The sequence below is a fragment of the Rhamphochromis sp. 'chilingali' genome, assembly GCF_963969265.1.
Source record: "Rhamphochromis sp. 'chilingali' genome assembly, chromosome: 6".
Taxonomy (NCBI): Eukaryota; Metazoa; Chordata; class Actinopteri; order Cichliformes; family Cichlidae; genus Rhamphochromis; species Rhamphochromis sp. 'chilingali'.
Genome location: NC_137933.1, coordinates 19,059,513 through 19,082,180, shown reverse-complemented (window position 1 = coordinate 19,082,180; position 22,668 = coordinate 19,059,513). Strand labels below are relative to the sequence as shown.

The 22,668-nt window shown below is 39.6% G+C and overlaps 1 protein-coding gene across 2 annotated transcripts in view; it reads right to left on the bottom strand.

Annotated features, from left to right (window-relative positions):
• Positions 1–930: 930 nt before the first annotated feature.
• Positions 931–22,668, bottom strand: part of cdh16 (cadherin 16, KSP-cadherin) — a 28,702-nt gene continuing 6,964 nt past the window's right edge. Inside the window, exons 8-18 of one of the 2 annotated variants that reach the window (XM_080884310.1) lie at positions 18,606–18,731; positions 16,433–16,583; positions 15,236–15,448; positions 14,756–14,832; positions 12,988–13,179; positions 6,730–6,971; positions 6,522–6,652; positions 6,091–6,348; positions 3,920–4,036; positions 1,808–1,924; positions 931–1,621 (exon numbers count right to left, since the gene is read on the bottom strand). In XM_080884310.1, the coding sequence (XP_080740436.1) occupies positions 1,521–1,621; positions 1,808–1,924; positions 3,920–4,036; positions 6,091–6,348; positions 6,522–6,652; positions 6,730–6,971; positions 12,988–13,179; positions 14,756–14,832; positions 15,236–15,448; positions 16,433–16,583; positions 18,606–18,731 (1,725 nt within the window). In that variant the 3' untranslated portion in view covers positions 931–1,520. The remainder of the gene's footprint in view (positions 1,622–1,807; positions 1,925–3,919; positions 4,037–6,090; positions 6,349–6,521; positions 6,653–6,729; positions 6,972–12,987; positions 13,180–14,755; positions 14,833–15,235; positions 15,449–16,432; positions 16,584–18,605; positions 18,732–22,668) is intronic. The other variant, XM_080884311.1, reaches the window with a different exon arrangement.

Sequence of the window (22,668 nt, the reverse complement as noted above, 5' to 3'; positions counted from 1 at the left end):
CACCCCTCCCTGAGACTGGTTCTGCTGCAGGTTTTTTCCTGTTAAAAGGGAGTTTTTCCTTTGGACTATTGCCAAAGTGCTTGATCATAGGGGTTATTTTGTCTGTATGTATTACTGTAGGGTCTGCTTTAGGGGAATGTTGTTGTGATTTGGTGCTGTATGAATAAAAATGAATTGAACTGAAAAAAGAATTTTCATTTTAGAATTCCATTAATTTAATAAATTCACTGTTCTGTGGTCAGATTCATCCGATAGCTTTCCACTCTGCTTCATCCCATTTTAAATGTGCTTTGGCTCAAAGGTGTTTATGGATCATGATCACATATGGCTTCTTCTTTGCATGATGGAGCTTCAACTGCCTTTCTGGATGGTACACTGAACTGTTGTTCCTGAGCCCATGCAGTTATTGCCATGACAGAATCACGCCTATTTTTAATGCTGTGTTGCCTAAGGGCACAAGGATAACAGGCATCCAATGCTGATTTTCAGCCTTGTTGTTTGCACACAGAGAATTTTCCAGAATATTTAAATCTTTTGATGATGTTATGTACAGTAGATATGATGAGATGTTCAGTGTCATCACAATTTTACATTGAGGAACATTATTCTGAAATTGTTCCACAATTTGTAGATGCAGTTTTTTGCCTCTCTGAAATGCCCAATCATGTAACTGATTGCTGTTTTTGCTTTTTAGTTACGTATTTACACTCTTTTTGCAGACTTTCATTGTCCTGCCCCAACATTTTTGAGACATGTTGCTGCCATCAAATTCAAAATGAGCTAATATTTTTCATGCAATAGTAAAAAGTCTCAGTTTAAAGATTTGTTATGTTTTCTTTGTGGTATTGTGAATAAAAGTTGTATTTATAAGATCTGCAAATGATTGCATTCTGGATTGGGGTGTAAATAAATTATGCAGATATACAGCACTTAAAACATTTTTTATTTCTACTCATGTGTTAAGTAACATAAAATCACATGTCAGCATTGAGAGGCACACTTTCCCCACACTTTTGTATTTCCAGCAATTTTTTTTATAAGATTCAAAGAAATGGCATCATAGTTTTATGATCAGATGTGTTTAACATAATGAGTAACGTGTTACAAATTACAAAAGCGTAAGATCAATGTTACAAAATAATCCCTTTTAGAAAAATGTTACTCTTTCATGTAACATTATCTTTTACTTCTTATGTTTTAGAGAGATTTTCCAGCACAATTAGTAACTTTTCTTGTTACAGTAACTGGGCACCATTTTAAGAGATATTAACCGCTCTACAGCAATAACAAAAGACAGACAAACTTAGAAGATAAACTCACATCATGTGCAAGCACAGACCTAAGCACGTAACATACATCAGAGCTCTAGACTAAACTAAAACATAGTTTGCATACATATGAACTTAAAACTGCAAGTGAAGTGTACATTCATTTTAAAGACATTCACGGTCACGTAATGAATTTATTGCCCTGAAACAAGATTGTCATGTTTGTCCCATAAGTAGGACAATACAGTGTAGTTAGATTGACATCTTAAGGGGAACTCTCTCCTGGTTAGTCTTGCTTGGCTCTTTGGGGTTCTGGTAGGACAGTCTCACAAATACAACAATGAGGATCACTCCTGGAAGGGCAAAAAATCAACACTGCATTTACATCACAGTTTTATTGCTAATTTAGATGCAACTCCAAGACCTCTCAAAGATGATTAAATCCTACTTTTCTAGATTTTATAATAAGGCATATATTACATTCCCACTTATTTTTAAATAGACTTTAATAGTAATCAAACAGCTTTTGTCCTGCTTACCTATGACTGCAAAGGTGCCAAGCAAAATGCCGACTGCAGACTGTATAGTTGGCATGCCCTCCAGCTGCTTGGCAGCCATTTTGCAGTTTCCTCTGACATTGCAGGGGCACACAGTCACTAACAGGAGAGATAGCAAACACACAACTCACAAATCAGGGATTTTTAACACATCAAAACAGGGTTTGATTCAGGATTGATGTGTCGTCTTGTGATTCCTTGACAAAATTTAGGTTATGCATAACGTTTTTACTATAAATACAAATACTGGATGTTATAACCAGTGGATTTAGATAGTCAAATATCAAGCAAGGAATCACATATGGCATTCATTAAAAATAGTGCAGGTGTATTAATGTAATATCTTCATAGGGATTTAAAGGCTCATTTTCAGCAACCATTACTCAAGTTCCTAATCCCGACCTATCATATTTAAAGGCTGACTGGCCATTTGAGAAAGAAAAGAACTATGTTAGCACATATTGAAGATGCAGTAAATTTATCTAGTTGCTTGTGAGGAGCATAAAGTTTTGGAGTCACTTGATAATTTCAAAACAACCCATTATAAACCAAATTTTCTTCTCCAGTTATATTGTGTGTGAAAAAGAAAGATTTCACAGGTCTCCATGTAGTCCTGTGGGGAAAGAAATTATTCAACAGCTTGTAGAATCACAGCAGCAATAACTTGAAATAACCATTTTCTGTATGACTTTAACAGTCTCTCGCATTGCTACACATATTATGTACACTATTTCAGTTGGGTTACAGTCTGGACTTGGGTCACAAGACAAGTGCTTGGGATCACTGTCTTGTGACCAAGTTTTAGTCACATATGACCCTAGAATGCTTCATCTGTTGTGAATCCCCTGGTCCTCCTCTGCCAACCTGCCATTTCCTCTCTGTTGTGTCCTGTTTTTTCTCCCTCTCTCTCCTTTCTGTGTGTATTGTGTGTATGGCTTAACTCTATCAGTTTGTTTTAAAGGGGAGGCTCTGCCGTGCTTCCCTCCTCTGTATGCAACTGGCTGTTGCTTTCCTAATACTCAAGGCTGAAGAAATCCCTCAGTCATTGCCAAATCATTGCGCTTACCATGGTGTTTGACTCTTTTGGTCGTCCCTTGTGCAGATGCTCCCAGTCCTGAGACTCCCTGTGATGAGCCTCGAGTGGTTTTTACCCACGAGGAGAAATCTGTGGCTATCTTTGTTTGCCCCTCCACCAGCTCAACTCAGACATAACTACCTTGCATAAATCCCTGTTTACTTGGAAACCAGCAATAATCCTGCTGAACTTTTACCTTTCTGTTTGAGTCCAGGTCTGAGTCTGAGCCTTGACATCATCATCCCTCCACCACTTTGCTAGACAGCTGGTATGAGATGTTTGTGCTGATATGCTGTACTTAGTGTTTACCAAATGTGGCACTGTGTATTATGGCCAAACAGCTTCACTTTGGGCTCATTTCTCCAAAGTACACAGTTCCATAAGTCTTGGAGTTTACTCAAACGAAGTGCTGCAAACATAAGCTGAGCTATGTTCTTTTTAGAGATAAGAGAATTGTACTGTCATGAACATCAATATTTAGAAGAGTTTTAGCTCTTGCGTTTTGTTGGAGTTTCTCATAACGTTGCACAGTCTGACCATGGGAGGAATTTGCTGGTACGTGTGTGTCATTGTATTAACACACATGTAATCTCTCCAGACCAGCAAGCAGGCAAAACCTGTGCTTTTATAACGGTGCGCAGATGTGTTGATGATCAGTTAAGTGCATTTGAGTAGCAGCACTATGGAGATGTACTTAGCTTTCCACAGTACTGCATAGGCTCATGTGAAAAATTTCTTTTTCATGTGACTGTAGTTTATCCTAACCAGTGTGCAAGATGTGTGATGCTGTGTTATGAAATGTCAGAATGGTTATATTAGGCAGAACACAATCTTAAGAGAGCTGTGTAATCACGAGCCTGGAAAAATCATTTGTAAAGCACCATTGCATCATTAATAAACAAGAGCAGCGCTAGGACAAGCTGGCACACTGGGGTTGATCTCTATTGATTGTTCCAGCACTCTTGTCCCAGAACCTCTATGTACTCGCTTTAGCTTATCAGCAGAGGTGTCAGCATTACCTGGCAAGTGTATGAAGGTGCTCCTGGGAGGAGAGCTGCTGTCAGAGATGGTGAAGGGCACGATGTAGACATCAGGGGGCAGGTATGGGATATTTAAGGACAGGTTGGTGTGAGTATCTGAAGGACAAAACACTTGTTAGTTGGTGCAGAAAAGTGATAGAGACTGTTTTATACATCACATTTATGATGACTTAACAAAATAACAAATGAACCTGGTACTTGTCAGCTGTGAAAATCTGTTCAATTTAAAAGCCTTATTTTTCTGTTGCATCCAAAAGTGGTCAACAACAACTATTTTTATGAAAAAAATGATCACATACAACAAGTATACAAGTACTTTTTAAGTTCTAATAACCGAAGGAAGAAAAACCCAGGCCAAACACATCCATACAACTGTATGAATAAAGAGCAAGCAGAAAGACTCTGATGGGGCTCTGTATGGAGTGGTCTGGAGCCTGTGACTCTTTATCTTATCTCTGTAAATCAGGCTAAAACACAAGCCTGGCTGCATGACGTAAGAACCCTGTCCTGTAAAGAGAAGCATATTATCAAACTGTTTGAACTCTTATCTGATAGTCTTAAACTGTCCAATTGCACCTTAGCATCATCCCCCTTCATGTTCCATTTGTCAGGTAGGGAAACATGACCTGTGCAGCACCTCTGCAGAGGCTGTTAATGTCGATCTATTTATCCTCTGCCTGCACTGTGTCAAATCTGACGTGACATTTTATAAGTTCGAAGTGTGACCAGCCACCTACCCCGACCAGAGCTATTCTGAAAGCTTGTGATGAAAAAGCATTTCCCCTTACAGCTATGAACAGCCATTAAGAGCATGCGAAAAAGGAACATGAACATGCCGTTTGATTAACTGAATGTCTTCGGTGAAAAGAACTGTCACTCAGCTTCCCAAAAGACTTGAGATGAATGGCTGTACTACTCATGCACACACAGATCTGCTCTTTCATTCACTGGAGGTTGATGTAATTGTAATTTAAAAGAAAATAAAAAAAATAGACAAGTTTGCTGCAAAATCAGACAGACAAAAGCACACATTTATTGCTAAAACCATTACTGACTATGACCAGGTGCAAAGCATTCTGGGAAATTCCTATTTTAGGCTCCATTAGTTGGCAGGAAACCAGCGGTGACGTGAAAGAAATTACAGACAAGATATAATTACAGCTGGGCTCAATCAATACCAACAGGAACAGGGGAGTGAAAAGGCTAAAAAAAAACTGAGAGGGAAGCGGTTGAGCTGTGTGAATGACTTAATGACAGACGTCATTGCAGTAAATAGTTTGTATTCAGTGAGCACAACACAAGCAGTTACAAAAAAAAGGATAATTATAATATATTATACCTAGCATCTCATATAAGACTGGAGATGTTTTTCAGGCAGAAAATAAATCAGGGCATTTTGCACATCTCTACTCTTGATGGCAATTCACTGATTTTGATTCATGTAAGAAAAATAATGCAAAACATTTGGCACACTGTGGAAAATTAGATGTCCACTGGCTGTATTCAAAATTCGATTTATCCCCTTCACAAGATCCATTTGGCTGGAAGGCAATAACTTGTCCTCTCCAACAAATTAACTTCCTTATGCTCGACATTAATCAGAGCAGATTATCAATTTACACAGACAAGAAAGACACACCATTCACGTACACCTTCACAAACTGCCTGATAGGGTCTAATTTTTCCATGTTACAGAACTCAGGTCAGCAGCTTTGGCTCACATCGTCTACTGTTACTAGATAGAGCTTTTTCAAGGCTGGTAATCTGACTTGTTACTTTTGGAAAGGGGGTTTAGTGGTGATTCATTTCACTTAGTGAAGACTCTTTTCAGTTATGATTTGTGGGCCTATTTGAGCTCACTGTTACATCCACTCTGGCTCACTTTCAGACCATGTTGGCAACTAAAATCATCTGACTTCACCTTTCTGAAAAAAAAAGATAACAGAACAACTTTCAGTCCAAGTTTGGAAGGTAGAAAAAAACTATTTAAATTTTTTTGAGTATTTTTGGTTACATACAATTTATCAGAAGCCGCTTAGGGGAGTTTCTTCTAGCAGTAGTACATTATTTATTCCGCCTGTCTTTTCACTGTGAATCACATTGTATGCTGTGCGTTGACTGGACCTTTACACAGTTTGTGTTCACCCTACCATTAATAGGTGTTAGCTTCCAGTTACGTCGAACTGTGACATCGCTGCGGAGGGAGAAATTAAGTCGTCCTCCATGCTGCGGTCCATCACTGTCCCGTGATGCAAGCACCAAAGCTTGGTCCTCTAAGCGAGGTGTACACAGGTACTTCCAGGAGTAATCTCCTACCAGCACTGGACTGTTGTCATTCACATCCAGGATATAGACAGTCACCAGGGTGGACGCAGACAGGGAGGAGTTTCCTAAGATGTAAAAAGATGCTAAAAAACCAAACTGTTGTACACTAGACTTTTTAACATATGAACATCAGGTTTCCCCAGACATGAAGTAAGCCTTAAAGAAAAAAATAATTGACTATATCTATGCCTTGGAAACTGAGTCTGCCTTTAATCAAACCGTTGTGTTGCATACTCAATGATGGAAATGATCTTACGTCCATCCACTGCAATGACCTCCATGGTGTACGTGCTGTTCTCCTCCCTGTCCAAGGCCTGCACAGTCTTTAGCTCACCAGAATACTTCCCAATTGAAAAGTATTTCTTGGTGTCCCCTTGAAGAGAATATCTGTACCAGGAAACATCCATAGCTCTGTAAAATTGAAAACATGGAATTTCACACCCCTCCCAGCTTAAATTAGTTACCTTATTGGGTGAGAATCGGGGTCGTAACCTCGGATGGTGGCAATAACCCGTCCTGGTTCTTCCCCTTCTCTCACAGTCACCTCATAATGGCTTTGAGACAAGATCGGACCCTCGTTCACATCGTCAACATAAATGGAGACCGTTGCTGTGGATGCGGGGCCGTACCGGCCACGGACTAAGGCAACTGGATTCTGGGCACTGAGCACGAGAATGTACTCACTCTCGCGCTCAAAGTCCAACACCTGTGAAAAGATGCGTGCACACAACAAGTTTCACAAAGTGTTATTTAAGTATTACTTAATTTAACTCACAACATTGCATTAGACAACTACCTACACAATAGAAGAAGCAGAATTTGCAAAGTACTGCGTAAGCAAAACTTCACAGAAAGAGAAAGCAATAAACACAATCACATTCAGAGTGAGCAGAAAGCCAATTTCAGATCATTAAGAAAGAAATCAAGAATATTGATTACTGGATGAAGCATGGCAGCAATACAGGTAAATGCAAGGAGAAAGAAGAGATAGACATATTTGTGTGGTCTATCCTTTTCTGTATTGATTTACATGAAACAAATCAGTAACGAGGACTCTCTGTTAAGGTGTTTGTTCACTGCAGCTGCGTCACTCAAGCCCAAGTTTCTCAGTCACTTTTATAATAACTTTTCTGTTTAATAAGCTACATGCCGTTCATCCATCCATTTTCTTCTGCTTTTCTTCAGCTTATCCAGTTCAGGGTCGCTGGGGGTGCTGGAGCCAGGCCTAAGTGTCGTATGGTGTGACGCAGGCATTGATATATTTTAAAAGTATTAAGCAGAGGTGGGACCAAGTCATTGTTTTGCAAGTCTCAAGTAAGTCTCAAGTCTTTATCCTCAAGTCTCAAGTCAAGTCTCAAGTAATGTCAGGCAAGTCAGAGTCGAGTCTCAAGTCACTGGTGTAAAAGTCCGAGTCAAGTCACAAGTCTGAAACTTTGAATTTCAAGTCCTTTCGAGTCTTTAAAAAAAAAAACAACGAAAAAATGTTGCAGTTATATGCTAAATGTAAATATTAGACCATGTAATTTTAAAATCTGTGTTTTTCTCAACACATGACAAAATAGTGAACTTAGAAAATATACACAAATTGTGAAATTGCACCTCTTTAAAATGCAGCTCAATTAAACCTAGCTCCAAGAATAATTTTCACCGACAGTTCTGAGATAAGCTGCATGTTATTCTTGGATGCGGTTGTAGGACCAGCTTTAAAATCGCATGACAAAAATATCACACACATTAAAAAAAAAAAACTGTATCACCAACGTAGCCTGGACAACATTTGCTAGTTAGATGAAGTCAGCTATCTCATCGTAGCATATTTATATGCATATTTATAATCATACGGTTCTTGGAGTGAGTGCATACACTCATGAAGTTTAGTAACTTCAGGTCACTGCAACAAGCCCAGGTACAGTTTACCGACGGATGGGTACAGGACCTTGAAATGCACCGTGTAGAACGAAAGACCATCGTACGTATCATAAGTTTACCAGTCTCACAAATCGTCTTCATAAATACACATTCCTTAACCGTTTATTAATAGGACCTTTGAGCTCAACGGTAATTAATTAGTAGTGGAAATAATTTCTGGTAGCATCACAGAAATGTAGCAGTGACAACAATATTGTATGCTGTAATCGTACTGGGCAATTAGTGATACAAAAAACCTGTTTTATCCTGTGAATAAAAGTATATGTTTTTGTCAATGTACCATAATAACAGAAGCGAAACGCAATATTGTGTCAGGACAATTCACTATTTATGCACAATAAATAAAGGAGCATAGCGCGACAATTTCTGTTCAGCGCCAGACTTGCTTGTAACCTATATCACCAATTATGTTATGAAAATGACGTATTAACTACTAAAAACCACTGACCTTCGTGTAAATGCTTGGAGCAGACTAACCTGTGAGCTGGAGTGTTCTAGGACGTTATATTTGATCTTTGAATGGCTGCAATCCAGTCGCGTCTTTGTTACTTCGGAAACATGGCTCGAACAATTTCTCTTCAACGACGTAATCCGATAACAACCGATCTCTTTACCCGTCGGCTTCCCGTGGCTGTCATGCGACCGGCTATTGCAGTTAATCATACAACGGCTTCTTGACATTTTTGTGTTTCTTTTTATCGCTGTTTGACTGATTTTAATTGAAAGCCTGCGTGCGCTAGTACCGCTTGCCACGAGTTCCCAGAATCCTTTGCGGTTCTACCCGTGAATGACGTCACATTTTCAATCTCTATATAATATGCATGTTAGATTTTATATTTGGGGTAAAATATCAAGTCTTTTCAAGTAAACCGGTTCAAGTCCAATTCAAGTCCCAAGTCATTGGTGTAAAAGTCCAAGTCAAGTCACAAGTCTTAGAACATTTTTTCAAGTCAAGTCTAAAGTCATAAAATTAATGACTCGAGTCTGACTCGAGTCCAAGTCATGTGACTCGAGTCCACACCTCTGGTATTAAGTGGGGTTTTTTTTCAGTTCCAGGTTGGTCCTTGAGTTAAAACAGGCACTGTTGATGCTGTGCCCTACATTACTCTTTCATATGAGCCTAAATGTGATAAAAGTAGATTTATTTTTGAAGGTTCAAGTGTAACCACACTAAACAGAGAGTCAAAAAACAGCATGTCCTTTTTGCCAGCAGGAGAGGGACACAGTACACCCCCCTTGTGTGTCTAGTCCCCTTATCTTAGGCCCAAGGAAACTGGATTTACTGGCAGTGTTACTATATTTCTAGACAGTGTAGATACAGAGGGAAAAAAAACAATTGATTCAGTGAGCCACCAGTGAAAGATTTTCCATGATGCTGTTTGAGCAACTAGGGCATGACAGTGGAAAAGATAGTACATTATAAACTGAACACACTGCTTTATTGTTGAAGTTAAGACTTTCATTCTCTAAATTTATGAAAGGGGATAAAATTAATTTAATAATAATTTTAAAAAAACCAAAAAACCTAGCCATGAATATTAACAACTTTGTTTTATCCTCTGGGGTGACAGCATGTGCTATTTATAGGTCCAAATATTGGAAGTAGCAGTTTCACAGTGATAGGATTACCATAATCTGTGCACTAAAATAGTAACTTGAACCTTCTGACTCTGATTGTAGGATTCAAAAAATAGTTTCACAGTGGGATGATGAAAAGATGGGAAAAGACTGTGATTTTACAGATTTTAGAGGCAAAACAACCCAGCTGAAGGAAAAACGAATCCCATCCCTCAGTCTTTATTACAACTGGGCACAACTGATTTCATTCGGTGTAATCTTTTGAATCCTGCCCTGAAGCTTGTTTTTGTTGTCAGGATTTGCCAGTAAACATGTTTTCTTTTTTCCCCATAAAACAAGACATCGGCAAACTGGCACTGCCTGACATCATCCTGCTGAGTACACGTGTCTTTGTTACCAGGGAGAAAAAAAACGCACACCTTGGAGAATAGATGAGTACTGCTGTTAACTGGAAGTGACACACCAAACTGCTCAGTGTGTGTCAGCGCATGAGAGCATGTGTATGGACCCTGGCGTTACTCACCTGATGATGCTACTCTTTTTTGAATTAAGTGCCTTTACAGTAGCATCATGTTCTTGCTGTAAATAGTTATTAGCTTAAATTACAGTAATACACAATATTTAAACACCACCAAAATAAATATCCTCATATGTTTCATAAAAACATCAATGTCTACCACATTTGTGTATTTGTAATAATTTGATACACATATTGATATACATAAAACTGTAAAAGCAACAGTAGTGTATCTCTCTTCAAAACGTGATGGGTATCACCATTTAACTACACATTTACACATCCGTTTATTTCTTCTGTCTTTACAGGCTAAACTCTTGAAGGGATAACAATGTTTACTAGATAGTTTTGATGCTATGCAGATAGCGAGATAGATTTTTAGTCTCTCTTGGTGTAAGAAAAATAGTGAGGCTGGTCAGAATGAACTGTTTTGCACACATACATACCTATACAATGCCCGGTCACTTTACTAGGTACACCTAATAGAGACGTCTGTCCAACTGCTCATTCACAGAAATAAATCAACCAAAAACTTTGCAGCAACTCAGTGTATTTGAGCATGTAGACATAGTTAAGACGACCTGCTGAAGTTCAAACTGAGCATCGGAATGGGAAAGAAAGGCAGTTTAGTGACTTTGAATGTGGCATGATTGTTGGTGTAAGATGGGCTGGTCTGAGTAAACCAGTAGCTGCGGATCTACTGGGATTTTCCCATGCGACCAACTGTAATGTTTACAGGGAATGGTCTGGAAAAGAGAAAAATCCAGTGAGCTCTCTGAGTGAAAATGACTTGTTGATGCCAGAGGTCAGAAAAAAATGGGCAAACTGTTTTGAGCTGATAGGAAGACAAGAGTAACTCAGATACCCACTCGTTATAACCAAGGTATACGGAAGAGTATTTTGTTAAACCTTGAAGCAGATGGGCTACAGCAGCAGATCACAGTGAATGCCAACTGTGTCAGCTGAGACGAGGAAACTGAGGCTACAATCCCCACAGGCTCAACTGGATATGCTGTAGAAAATGAGAAAACATTGCCTGGTCTGATGAGTTTGGGTTTCTGCTGTACCATTCGACTGAACATGAACATGAAAGCATGGCTCCATCCTATTTTGTATCAACAGTTCAGGCTGCCGGTGGTGATGTAATGGTGTGTGGTGATATTTTCTTGGCACAATTTGGGCCCCTTAGTACTTCAGTGCTACAGCCTACCTGAGTATCGCTGCTGAAAATGTTTGCCCTTTTATGGCCACTGGTTTCTTGAACATAGCGTCGACTTCCCTTTACTCAATTGGCCCCCACAGTCACCAGATCTTACATCATGGATGCAGTACCAACAAATTTGCTGCAACTGTGTGATGCTGTCATGTCAATATGAACCAAAATCATACTTAAGGAATGCTTTCAGTGCCTTGTTGAATCTTTGTCGTGAAGAATTAAGACAATCCTGAAGGTCAAAGAAGGTCCAACCAGGTATTAGCTAATGATGTGGCCAGTGAGTGTATATATTTATGAAACCAATAACTCAAACCTCTGATAGCCCAGTCTCACGTTAATTTCAACAGAAGTTCCAGTTTCTTTTACAGACTTTTTATGATTCATTTTTTAATTCAATGCGATGTCACCAATTTTTTCCACACTGATTTGATCCCATCCCTTTTGTTTAGTTCGTTCACTCTCCAGCCTGTGTGGTAAAATGCCATTAGTATCTGCTCACATAATCTAATTATTCATTTGGCTTTGCAATTTCTAATAATGAAATCGCTCTGCTTTCTAGTGCTGACCTCACCCTGTAATCTGGTGAATTAAAGGATTTGCTTAAGTGCATTTTAATCCACTGGGGCTTTACTTGTGGAAGATTTAAGCTTTAATTTTTACTACGGTAAGCTAACTAATCTACAGTATCCTTTCTGGTGATGCAGCGTTCGCTATAGTGATATCTCACAAGGTCAACGTAAGAGCTACTCATAGAGACAGGAATTTAAACTGCATGACATCACTTTTGAAAACAAGCCATTGTCTGTTAAACTGAAATAATAGATCGAGATCCATTTTTAGCTTTTGGAAATGCTCTGCTTTATCTCAGAGGGGCCTGTGCAGCTCACAGTTCAATCACATTCATCAACTCCCACAAGAGGTTGAAAATAATAGACTGTCGCCTGCCTGGCCACTCACAGAGTGCAGACCATTAGAGTATAGACACACACAGACACCACATGCCTCCCTAAAATGCCCTGTAGGATTATAGGAGGCAGGCGAAGGGTGATGCACCCTGGGGACAGGAGAGATTACGCCAATGTCGTGCAGGACTCTTTTTATTATAGGCATGCAGGACTAGAATTTTGACATTTCTGAAAATCCTTTTCCAACTGTCTTTCAATGCATAATATCTACATAGGGTGATATTAAAATCATGCATTTATAAAATGAGGTTAGTTTTCTGTGACTGTGAGTGAATAATCTCTTAGGACATGCACATGCTGCAAGGACAGATACAAGCAGCTATGCCAAAAATTGTCCTTGGCATTAATATCTGTGTCCCTAAGAGGAAATGATCTTTGTATTGTCTCTCCTCTCAAAACAGAAAAAAAAAAAAAAAAGAAGTTTCATTCAGACTGATGGACCTTATATCATGTTTTTAGCTGATCTTGGTAGTCAAATGTATGAGTGTAGAGCTTCAGTGTAGTTGGTGTTGTTCACCTTCGACAGGACAAGTGTGACCTCATTGGTCTGCTTATCTGTCACTAATGAAAAGACGTCCTCTTCATCTCCAGACTCTAAACGGTAGTCCACCTGCCAGCTGTCTCCACCTCGAACATCTGCATCCCTCGCCAGCACAGCTGTCACTGTCGTACCCACCAGGGCATCCTCTGGGATGTGAAAGGGTCCGTACTGATGGCGAGAAAACACAGAGTGAATGATCACTAAGAAGAAAAAGACTATCTTTTAAAAAAGTGAAAAAGTGTATGGAAGCATTTTGCATTTTTAAAAAAAAGCAGATCTCAAATGTCTCAGCTCACACTAGTTTTCACTGACCTGACCCTCTTTAAGGAAAACCTCCCCTGCAGGAGTGCCTCTAGAATAGTTTTATAGGGGCGGCCATATAAAAATATGGTGGCACACCAAAAACAGAACTTTGACAGGGGCGCAACGAAGGGGGTGACGACGGGAAATCATGAGGGACATACAGATTGTTGGGTTTTTTTTCTCTAGTATTGAGGCACCAGTTGTTGTGAATTGGTGTTACATAAATGAATCTGGCTTTGCAATAACAGCCCCAGCGAATGCTAAATAATGATAATGATTATTTATTTCTTGTCAAGGCCACTGCAGCTTTTGCCAGCAAGTTGTTGATGTTAAGATTGTGCGGTCACCAATAAATGCCAGTGATGACCGATTGCCCAATTTTCTATTGAGACGATGGGTGACTGCATGTGACAATATACATTTGCCCCCTCTTGCCCCCCTGGTGTGAGCTGACCTTTATTTGTGAACCTCTCTGTGTTTAGACAGCCGTTTAATCTGCCACTCCTGGATGTCCTCTAGAGAAGCAACCATGCCTGTGATCTGGCTGCCCCATCCACAGGGTTGCTGAACCCAGTCCTGTCACCACTCACCTCCCACATCACCTCCTATAGGGCTGCACTGCCATGGAAAAAGCTGCACTACTCAGGCGTGACCTGTTCAAGAGCATTTTCCACCTCTGTGTTTGTGTGTCTGTGGTAGCGATTATCTAAGCAAGTGTGCATTTGTTTTTAACAGCATTGTAATGATCATCCAACAATGTTTGAAAGCTGTTTGATTAAAATCCCTAAGTGTCCATTACACTGGGCGTGGATGTAAAGAATAACACGGTGTCAGGTGTTATGTCAAATCTTTGATTGATCTGGACATTGATGTCAAAGCTCTGCAGTCGATTGGTTTCTGTCCTTGACCAAAATTAAACCTTCTTTCATAAAAAACCACTGGCCAATTACACAGTGGGCCTGGAGCTGCATTATTTATGATGCCATCCTCACAGAACTTTCTGTGAGATTGTAATGGCTAAGATAACACTGCTTCTTATACAATTTCTGCCATGTTAACGACACTGGATGGAGCTGTGTAATCGTGATGTAGCCTGCTGTAGATTGACCTATAAATAAATGAGTGGAAATTTGTCTCTAAAGAAAGCTTTATCAGATTAAACTCTAAAAACACTGTCCACTTGGAGTACAGAGAGCCAAATAAAAGTCTTCCAATAACATAATGCCATCTATATAAGCCTGAGATTAGTATCATATCTAGTTCCCCGCCAGGAAAATTAGATCAGTGACCTGCGAAGCGCGTTCACAGTCCAAAATCCACAGATGATGTTTAGCCTGCTATTTTTCCAAAGCTATTGTTTATATTGCCCCAAACAGATCAATGCGTGAAAGGCGTCCTAATCTCTGTGCGCAAGTAACTGTTTGAACACGTGTTCTCGTACCTCGTGTTGGGAGAACACCGGTGGGTTGTTATTCTCATCCTGCACCGTCACAACCACAGTGCAGGAACTGTTCAGACCTGCCAGGGACAGGATCACAGCTTCTGTTAGTGACTCAGGTCAGCCCTTCTCACAAATTAAGAATGCTGAAGGAACAGCAAGTACCTCATGTTAGCCTTCGTCACACCCTGAGTCCATGAGTCATGCAGATCACATCATCTGTCACCCTAGAGGCTAACATATATACATCTCCTGGAAATCTCAAGGGAGGCTACTGACACACTTGCTCACAAAAGTAATTAACTTTTGCCTATTATAGTCATTATGAAAGATGAAATGTTTTATATATAATTGTCTCTGATGCACCTGTTTGTATCACTGCTATACTGCCTCTCTTTAACTCCCTAAAGTACAAGATAAACACCACCTTTTCATGAAAATTGCGTTATAGCTAAGGTTGTATTTTGCCTTATACATAGTCACCTTTGGCATCCTCAGCAGTGATGGTTAGAGTGTACTGCGGTGCCGTGCCCTCCATACTATCCGCTTGGACCGAGATGACCCCTGAGTCACGGTCCACTCTGAAGAGGGCACGAGGACTCTCTGGAATTTGTCCGACTAAGCGGTAGAAGATTCGTACATTGTCTGTCTTAGGGTCATCATTATCAGCCGCTTGCACTGTCAGGATTTCTGTCCCTGCAGGAAAAAATATATGAATAAAGAGGAGGAGGAGGCTTTCTGATTTATCATCAGAAGATATTTTCAGTTAGCTCTATAAAAAAGGGTTTTCTACACTGTTTAAAAAATGTAAAAAAAAAAGAAACAAAAAAATCCATGTTTGTTTTGTTTTGTTTTTTTAACCACAAATAGAATTTGACCATTTGACCATTTTGAAAATTATCTTTACATTTTATGTTTAAAAAATATGTATAATGCATATACAATATATACATTATTATGTACATGCTCTTTTTCTTTGGCAAATTTCAAATCTTTTTCAAGTTTGACTTCTCCTTTTCTCTCTTTTAACTCTTTTGTCAAGTAATAACAAGAGAAGCTAAAATGACAAGTCTCACAGCACACTGATTTAAAATAGGGAGAGAGTACAACAATAGCTTTCTCATATAATCCTCACTCAGTGATTCCATTTAGATTAACAGATTGCCCTGTGTAATTCATTTCCCCGAATCAGAATGTTTTAAAGCACCAACAAAAGCTTTTATGCCAAGGACCTGATACGTTACAACCCACCGTGTGCTTTTTAGGAGCACAGGAGGGGTGTTGGTGCTTCCCCTGTGTCCTGGCAAAGATCCCAATCTGCTTTCACAAAATGTATCTGGCGCTCTCCACCCTTTCATCACAACAACATTGCATCCAGGCTGTGTTTTTGCACTAAGCTGTGAAACAGTATAAAATAATTCTAGAAAATGACTATTCAAATTCACTGTGTTGCTTTATTATCATCATAATTTGTAAGACGAGTTTCTTTTAAAGATGTTTTACATGCAAGATTGTATTTTGGCCAAAGAAATAGTATTGTTCTTCCTTGGTGTGTGGTCTCAAAGCACACAGCCTGTGTGATGCAGTATCTAAATATTCCACTGTAATCTGATTAGTAGGACTTGCATGAGTGAAAACAAACAAACAAACAAAAAAAATCATCCAAAACCTATATGTTACCTCGAGCAGCCAGTTCTTTCACCACAGTATGGTACTGTGCCTGTGGAAATGTGGGCCTGTTATCATTAGCGTCACCCACCATCACCCTCAGCTCCACAGGTTTGGCAATCTCCCTGCCGTCGGGACGCTCAACCACAATGCTGATATGAAACTAAGTAAGCAGAAAAGGTGAAAAAAGAAGAAAAAGCAGAGAGGGAAATATCTGGTCACATGTGGTACCCTTAACACTGTGGGTTACGAGTCACGCAACCCACGCTCCCATCAACTTTCTAGCAGCAGACCAAAAAAAAGGGATTACATGCCCAGTAGACTACTAACGACTGTAAAGTCTTCCTCTGTGCAGAGCATGATAGGATACATTTCTGCAATACGAGTAAACATTTACTTTTTGATCCTGGTTATACTCACGGATTTTGTTGAGATTCTGGTTTCCTAGTTTCTGTCTCATCTCATATCAGCCAATTTTTGCACATTTCCAGCTCAACCATTTCAGATTTGTGTAAGAATGTTATGGTCCAGTGAACATATACAATGAGTGCTATGAATTTTTTTTTCTTGCTTGAAGAAAGCAAAGGGAACTGAAGTCACATTCAATGTCTGCGTGCACAAATAAAAGATGATTCTGATTCTCATTCAACTAGCTTTTTGGTTTTTTTTGAAAAATTCTTTCACTTTCAGACTGTTTTGGAAACAATGTTTCAACATGAATATCTCAAAAACTTTTAAAGACAAAAACATGAAATTTTCACTGATCTTTCTTATCATCAAAATGAACCAGAATATGGAATTTGGGACAGATTCATTCAAAAATGTCTTAAGTATTGGCTAGATAAATATTAAATGTTCAGCATTTGTGCAAAGTCCCATATTGTAGCACACACTGATAAAAAAAAAAACTGCACACTGCAATTCCTGAATGGTATTTAGTATGTATAAAAGTATGTAGAATAGATTTCAACAACTTAGTGACAAAAATGAAGAAAATACTATTTACTATTAAATAATAGCGCAAAGCTGTATTCAGATTAAGAGTCTTCTGGCATTTTGTGGTTCTTAAGCACTTTTCACAACTCTTAAAATCAAATATACAAATGTATCTTTTCTAACTTATTTTACCAGTGGTAGCAGTACACCAAACAAAATTTTACGTTTTTTCAAAGCCTTGTTGGTTTTCCGTAAATACTTTAATATATATAACCTTAAAAAACGTGTAAAAAAAGTCTTGAATAAATATAAGGGGAAGTCATCATATCAGTTTGAGCTTCCTGTTTGTGAGAGACTGTATTAAACCCATGAGACACCAGTTTAAACTTTCATTATCATTTTCAAACTTCCACTGAAAGGTCAGTGAAGAAAAAGACAGGGTAATGTGCTAGAACACTGCGTTTTAACAATAATCACATCACCCAATTGTAGCTCAGTCTTTCTGTGCTTTTCTTTGGTGCATCTGTGCCAGAATATTCTGCTCACTGAGTCATTCAAAGCTCACAGGAGTTTAGGTTGTCTGCAAAGCTTGAGAGCAAAATGCAAACACATGGACTTTAATTTGTAATTCTGATACAAAGGATGATCTTTCCTTTGATCTAAAGTGAGACAGATTTGCAATGAAGAGTTTTAGATTCGCGATCTTTAAAGCCATTATACAACAATCTTCTTGTCACAGGCAGAATATGTTTAATGAATAGAGCACTTTTCAGGTTTTGGTTTGTAATTAGGCTGTGACTCAGTGCTCAGCTTTGCTGAAGTAATGTGTACCAGGGTTCCTACAATAAAAAAGCCATTAAGTTGTAAGTAATAGGAGAGTTAATTAAAAACAGGGACTTTCTTCCAATGAACAACATAAGAACCCTTTTAGGGACAATAAGCCTGGCACTTCTCATTGTTCAGCTTTTGAATTAATAATTTTGTCATCAGATGGTGAAAATACTTGTGAATCATCCTGCTAGTTTAAACATAAATGAAATGCACCTGTATGAAGAGTTTTTAAATCAGGGCAGTCTTTATAAACACATCAGCTGACAAACACACATCATCTTTGATATCAAAGTTTTCACGTACTGTGGGTTCAGAAATTGAAATAAAGGGCTCAATCTTTAATAGAGGAATTTTTGACTCTAATCGTGAAATGTCATTTATTATGAGGTGCTGGAGATGTTTGGCTCAAAGTACAGACCTGGTCTTGTGTCTCTCTGTCCAGCGGGGCATTGAGATAAATGACTCCTTCTCTGCTGATGGTGAAGAGCATCTCTGGAAACTCCCCCTCCAGACCATACTCTGCCTGACTGCCACTCCATTTGACCTAAATTAGCACAGACAAATGTATACAAACATTTTATGAGTATTCAGTTTTACATATCTGCAAGTGAATTAAACGCGAATATGGTTTCTTATCTGGGCGTAGCAGGAAAATTGAGCGAAAAACTGTAAACATAGAAAGCTTTGCGACCGAGCGTGTAAGATGTATAAATACCGAGCTAAGCTACCATTTGTTTATATGATACGGAGCCAGTTAAATGCGCTGACACTGATGGGGAACAGAGAGCACAGCCAAAACTAACGATGAAGGCTGAAGGGGATTTTCCACTCTGCTTTACAACCCCCTAACAGAGGGCTGTGCAGATGGGCTGAAAGGGCCCTAGTAGCAATCAAACAGCACCCAACAAGGACAAGAGCCCAGTTGTATCACAGCTGATGCAAACCCAGGGCATGTGCATCTCCTCAGCTCACTGTCAGACACTCGTCCCTTGTTTTGGATATAACTGCCCATGTGCAATGCTTCTGTATACACAAAGCCACTTCACACAGCTGGCCGCCTTTCAGTGTTATTGTGTGCTTTGAGACCTTGCAACTTTAAAGACATGTGATTGATGAGCACTGACTCTTTTGTATAGAGTTATATACAAATCATCTATGAAATCATCTGTTTTGCCTCCATCCATGTTTCAGTTTTCCAAGCACGTGCTGTCTCTGTGATATCTTGTGTTTGAGCTTGGTCAAGAGTGGCTGTGCGCCTCTTGGCAGCACTTGGGGCATGATGCTAATCAGTACTTGAATAACGTCAAGTAAACCTCCCAAATCAGGCAATGTTATAATAATAAAGCTGAAGCTAGTTTCTCATTATTTAATAAGCTGACAGAAGATAAGTGTTGTGCAAAAGTCTTGAGACACCCCTCATTCCTTGATGTTTTATATACAAAAATGCAAAATAGTTGCAGTGATTTCTTGAAATGTGCAAACATTGAAATTCAGTAAATAATGCAAAACCAAGCTATGAATCAATATTTGGTACGGCCACCTTCCCACATAGCAACCAGGTCTGGCTCGGATCTGGTATCAGGCCGGCACTGCTGGCTGACTTCTGGCATGATAAGACGGATGTCATCCAGATATGGGCCAGGCCTGGCATAGATGGCACTGTTTATGTGATGGCATGCCATATCTGGCTCAATTGTGGTTGGGTTTATGTGGCCCAGGCCCATAGAAAACAGGTCTGGCCCGGATCTGGGCTTCAAGCTGGCAGAGTGTATGTCAACCAGATGTGCGCCAGGTCTGGCAATGATGGCACTATTTATGTTCCTATTTTCCTGTTTTAGTTAGAAGACCCAAATGCCATGTTGCAATACTATACTACTATAGTAGCTGGCTGTAGCTCAGGAGGTAGAGCAGGTCACCTACTGATTGGAAGGTTAGTGGTTCGATCCCTGGCTCCTTCAGTCTGTATGTCAAGAGTGTGAATGTGTATGAATGTAGTTAGGAAGCACTCAGTTAAGAGAAAGTGTGTGACTGGTGACTGTGGCATGTTGTATAGAGCACTTTTCGTGGGAGACTAGAAAAGCGCTATATAAGAATCAGTCCGTTCACTGTCTGAACGGAGTTATGTTACTTTTGCACAGTTTTGCATGTTCTGGCACATGTTGTTATTACATGGCTTGATTAAGGTACACATTAGGCTGACACCTGGGCCAGAGCTGAAACTGTTCTGGGCCCGCACAGGGCCAGCAGTCTGTCTACAACTCATGGCTCATGGCTGCACACAAATTACACGTGGCCCACATACCGCAAAGAATGATGGCCCTTTGGTGGCCCAGACCTGGTTTGCCAGGGGTGGCCCACACATGGGCCAGCACAAGGCCAGTTGGATAGACACTGGTGGTCCTGTGCTGGCCCATGAGTGGACAATTTCTGGTAAGGCTTCAGTGAACTATAGATGGAGCAGCTGCAGAGCCAGATACCTCTTTCAGGGCCTGTGTCACATCTCTACTGATTTTTTTTCCTATTTCTCAAGGACATGACTTCCAGAAACTGTTCATCTACTGTAGATAGTCTTTTCAGGTCTAACACCTGCATGACATTTGTTCTTCATTTGTTCAATTTCTTCACAGTTTTTCAAGATTACACAGCGTGTGGTGATATGTAAAGTTTATTGTTAATAGTTCTTTGGGAATAACTTTGCTGATGGAAAAACACCATTCTATGCCTGTAACACTGTTTTATTTTTGTTATTTTTACAACACTAAAGCCATCACTTTACAATACTGACATGGGCACCCAACCACCTTGCATTTTGCCTACTTTGAGCTAAATTTTATCATGAACACCTGAGGGAGCATGGACACTCCCCACCCTGCTGATAGCCTTCTCTGATATGTGATACTGAGGTGGTAGCAAGGTGTGCTGCAGTTCATTCAATTGTCAATTGGAGAAAAGTTATTTAAAAACTTTTCTCCATAAAATCTATTCTTAACACAATCAGGTTTCTAATGACTAATGTTTGATGAGGCACCACAAGTACAAGTATCATCTGTAATATTACTCACTGATCATGAGGCCATGACAGAGTTCGAGTGGGGCTCAAACTAATTCCACAATAAATACTGAAATTTCATGCCAGTGTGAACGCTAACAGTTCGAAGTATTTAAGAGCTTTGATTCATTCGCAGCTACTGGGGCCCTCACTCCCACTTGAGTCTCAATAGATTACAGTCCTGAGTTCAAGTAGTTTCAGTGGTTGCGTTACACAATCTAAGTTTTTAGGCAATGAAAAACATGCAATAGATAACAAATTAAAATGAATCCCCATAGCCCTGGTGATGCAATCGAATTCATATGTCTGGATTGCATATTTTAATATCCAGTCGAAGCTTGCTGATTGCAGACTCAGAAAATTTAATCATAACACCAGTCAACACTTACTTTTATAACTGACTATTACCCAGGGAAGGACAATGGCAGAGCGCATGCTAAGCAGCAGGTTGATTTCGGCATCTGTCACACCAAGGACGGTGTCAGCATGTAAAACACAAGATTTGTCACAGTTGAGTAGATGCCGACATGACTGCTTCATTTATCTGAGACAGTAGGGGAGGTGGGATGTATAGAGTGGGTTCTTGGACACGATTCTCTATGTATGTGTCATAACAGCAGTTAGCCCCACCACCTACTGAGCACAGCAGTATTAGAACACCGCGTGGGTGCAATAAGGCTTCCCCCAACTAAACACCATGTTAATCTAATCCGGTTTTGTGTGATTTTAGTTACTGTTCACATAGATGATTCAGTAAAGAAACAAGAGGGCTCATTTCACACTCTACTAACACATTTTTCATTAGGAATTAAAAGAGAAACACACAGGAAATCTGCTCATTGAGAGATTTCCAGACAGCCTTGTTTACATATAGAGACACAGATGCTATGTGTTGATATTAAATAATAAAAAGGTCACCGAGCCGGAGTATTACATTATAAATAACTACTAAACCTTTAAGATAAAACTGTAGACTTTGCAGCTGATTTGAACTGGCTTTTGAAAATATGACAAAAAAGAAATCAAATCAGCCCACGCTTGTGAATCCACACATTTTCTGTGGGTGGCAGGGGACGTTGGAACAGGAGAGAAGAGAGACTGAGGGCGAGTGTGAGGGGGAGGTGGGAGAAAACCAGAGGAGGGGGAGGTATTGCGGTGTACCTGCTGGCCAAAGCGATTCTCACAATTTGATTGAGCTTTATATTCAGCTCTGCAGGCCCCATTGTTTCCACAGTTCTCGGAAGTGAATAACTAAGATTAGTTTTTTTTTTAAATGCAGGTGTAGATTTAAAAGATTTCCTGACAAAGGGTAACTACCACCGCAAGCAGATTTTTTTGCCATGTGTTACATTATTGAGTTATTAATAGACATGTAGTAGATATGGCAACATTATAAAAAGCAAAGGGTTAGAAAAGACCAGGCTCAGACACC